We start from the raw sequence: 2257 nt of genomic DNA on the forward strand, positions 1-2257 counted from the left end.
TCGATGAACAGCATGGGCTCTGGAACCAATCTTGAGAGGGGCTGGACCTTATTCCGCTCTAGAGTTACCCATGGTGAAAGGCAATGAGCTAGTGTGGGTCTACTTATAGCCCCCCGACTTGGTGCCTGTATGTTCGAGTTTTCCTCAGTAGATGAGAGGGTGGCTTCCCTTTGCCTTCATGTGGGAGGACGGGCTCTGAGTATTGTTTGTGCCTATGTGCCAAACGGCAGTTCAGAGTATGCAGCCTTCTTGGAGTCTTTGGCAGGGGTGCTTGAAGGTGCGCCAGCTGGGGAGTCCTTTATTCTGCTGGTGGACTTCAATGCCCACGTGGGTAATGACAATGTGACCTGGAGGGGCATGATTGGGAGGAATGGCCTTTCTGATCTGAACCCGAGCGGTGTTGTGTTGTTGGACTTCTGTGCTAGTCATAGTTTGTCGATCACGAACACCATGTTCGAACATAAGGGTGTTCATAAGTGCACTCGGCACCAGGACGCCCTAAGTCGTAGATCGATGATTGACTACATAGACGTGTCATCTGATTTGCAGACATTTGTTTTGGACACTCGGGTGAAGAGAGGAGCTGAGCTGTCAACTGATCACCACCTGATAGTGAAATGGATCAGATAGCAGGGGAAGATGCCGGACAGACCCGGTAGACCCAAACGTGTGGTGAGGGTTTGCGGGGAATGCCTGGCAGAAGAACCTGTCAAAGAGATCTTCAACTCACACCTTGGGAGAGCTTGAGCCGCATCCCAGCTGAGGTGGGGGACATTGAGTCAGACTGGACCATGTTCCACATCTCACTTTTTGAGGTAGCTGCCTTGTGCTGTGGCCACAAGGTTGTTGTGCTTCTCATGGTGGCCATCCACAAACTGGGACACCCCTGGTCAGGGAGGCTGTCAAGCTGAAGAAGGAGTCCTACTGGGACGTGTTGGCCAGTGGGACTCCAGAGGCAGCTGAGGAGTACTGGAGGGCCAAGCGGTCCACAGTCGTGGCTGTTGCTGAGGCAAAAGCTCAGATGTGGGAGGAGTTCAGTAAAACCTTGGATAGACACTCTCGGTCGGCTCTGAGGAGATTCTGGCAAACCATCAGGCAGCTGAGGAGGGGAAAGCAGCACTTTACTAACACTTTGTTCAGTGAAGGTGGGGGGCTGTTGACCTCAACCAGTGATCAGAATCAGAATCAGAATAAACTTTATTGGCCTTGCACTGAGATACAACGTGAATATGTACGTACAGTCATCCGAAAGATGGGCGGAGTGCACGAAGCTGCAACTATGGAAAGTGTGGCCTTCTTATCCTTATCAGATAATAATCTTAGATAAGAAAAGGGGGAGAAACATGAGGGTAGATAGTGGTATTACAAAAAAAGATATTTCACATCTTGTCTATCAGGACACGATTTGAGACATCAAAAAAACCTCTACCAGCAGCTCAATTAAAACATGATTACATTTGCATTTGACATAAAGGTATTGAGATTTGTCCATGAGCGTTTTTTCAGATCAGCCACAGTTTCTGAAGATGTTGTTTCAGCAGACAGTTCTGATAAGCTTGCACAGAAAGCTCGGGGGGGCGGGGGGGGGGGAATAGATGAAGCTTTTGTCATTGGTTACCCATGTCCCAGGAGAAATTTGATAGTCAGCCCGTCTCCGAGGCCATCGGGAGTCAGATTTAGATAAACTTGATTCTTGTTTTTCTTCAGGCAGAGATTACTTTTTCCAGCCTTGAGTCCATCTGGGCGTTCTGGTTCAGAAAATGCCTAATGCAGGTGGCCTGTGAGTCTCATAAATCACCTCCACCTTACGGTTAAGCTCATAAACCAGATGATTTAAAGTTCCTACTGCACGGACCAAACCTTCACACTGACTCGAAAGCTTTTCCATGGCCAAAACTGCTGCCTATGTCTTCTCCAAAAGTCGATAAAACAGAGCCCCGCTGATGCCAAAAAGCAGAGCCCCTGCTATCATAATTCCAAATATGTAAATGTCTTCAACATCTTCCTGAGGCCCTGTACACACGTAGCCTGGTGTTTGAAAAAACGAATATCTGCGCAAAAAAATATCGCCGTACATACATGTTCGGATAGAGAAAATGATCGTCTACATGAACCCGGTGATGTTCACCACAGAGCGTTGTAAAGAATATGCCCAACCCATAGGAGGCAGTGTAGTGCAAAGGTGAAACGTATATCAGCCAATCACAACCCTTTTTCTCCTTTGTAATTCCATCTGTTGGAGCAGTTGTGCTTGTAA

The 2257-nt window shown here is 47.9% G+C and overlaps 1 protein-coding gene across 1 annotated transcript in view; it reads right to left on the reverse strand.

Annotated features, from left to right (window-relative positions):
- Positions 1 to 622: 622 nt before the first annotated feature.
- LOC119417965 (cytochrome P450 2K4-like) overlaps positions 623 to 2257 on the reverse strand; it is a 6163-nt gene continuing 4528 nt past the window's right edge. Inside the window, exon 7 of the mRNA XM_037685212.1 lies at positions 623 to 706. Within this exon, the coding sequence (XP_037541140.1) occupies positions 623 to 706 (84 nt within the window). The remainder of the gene's footprint in view (positions 707 to 2257) is intronic.

The sequence above is a fragment of the Nematolebias whitei genome, chromosome 12 (genome assembly GCF_014905685.2).
Source record: "Nematolebias whitei isolate Nwh7 chromosome 12, NemWhi1, whole genome shotgun sequence".
Lineage (NCBI taxonomy): Eukaryota > Metazoa > Chordata > Actinopteri > Cyprinodontiformes > Rivulidae > Nematolebias > Nematolebias whitei.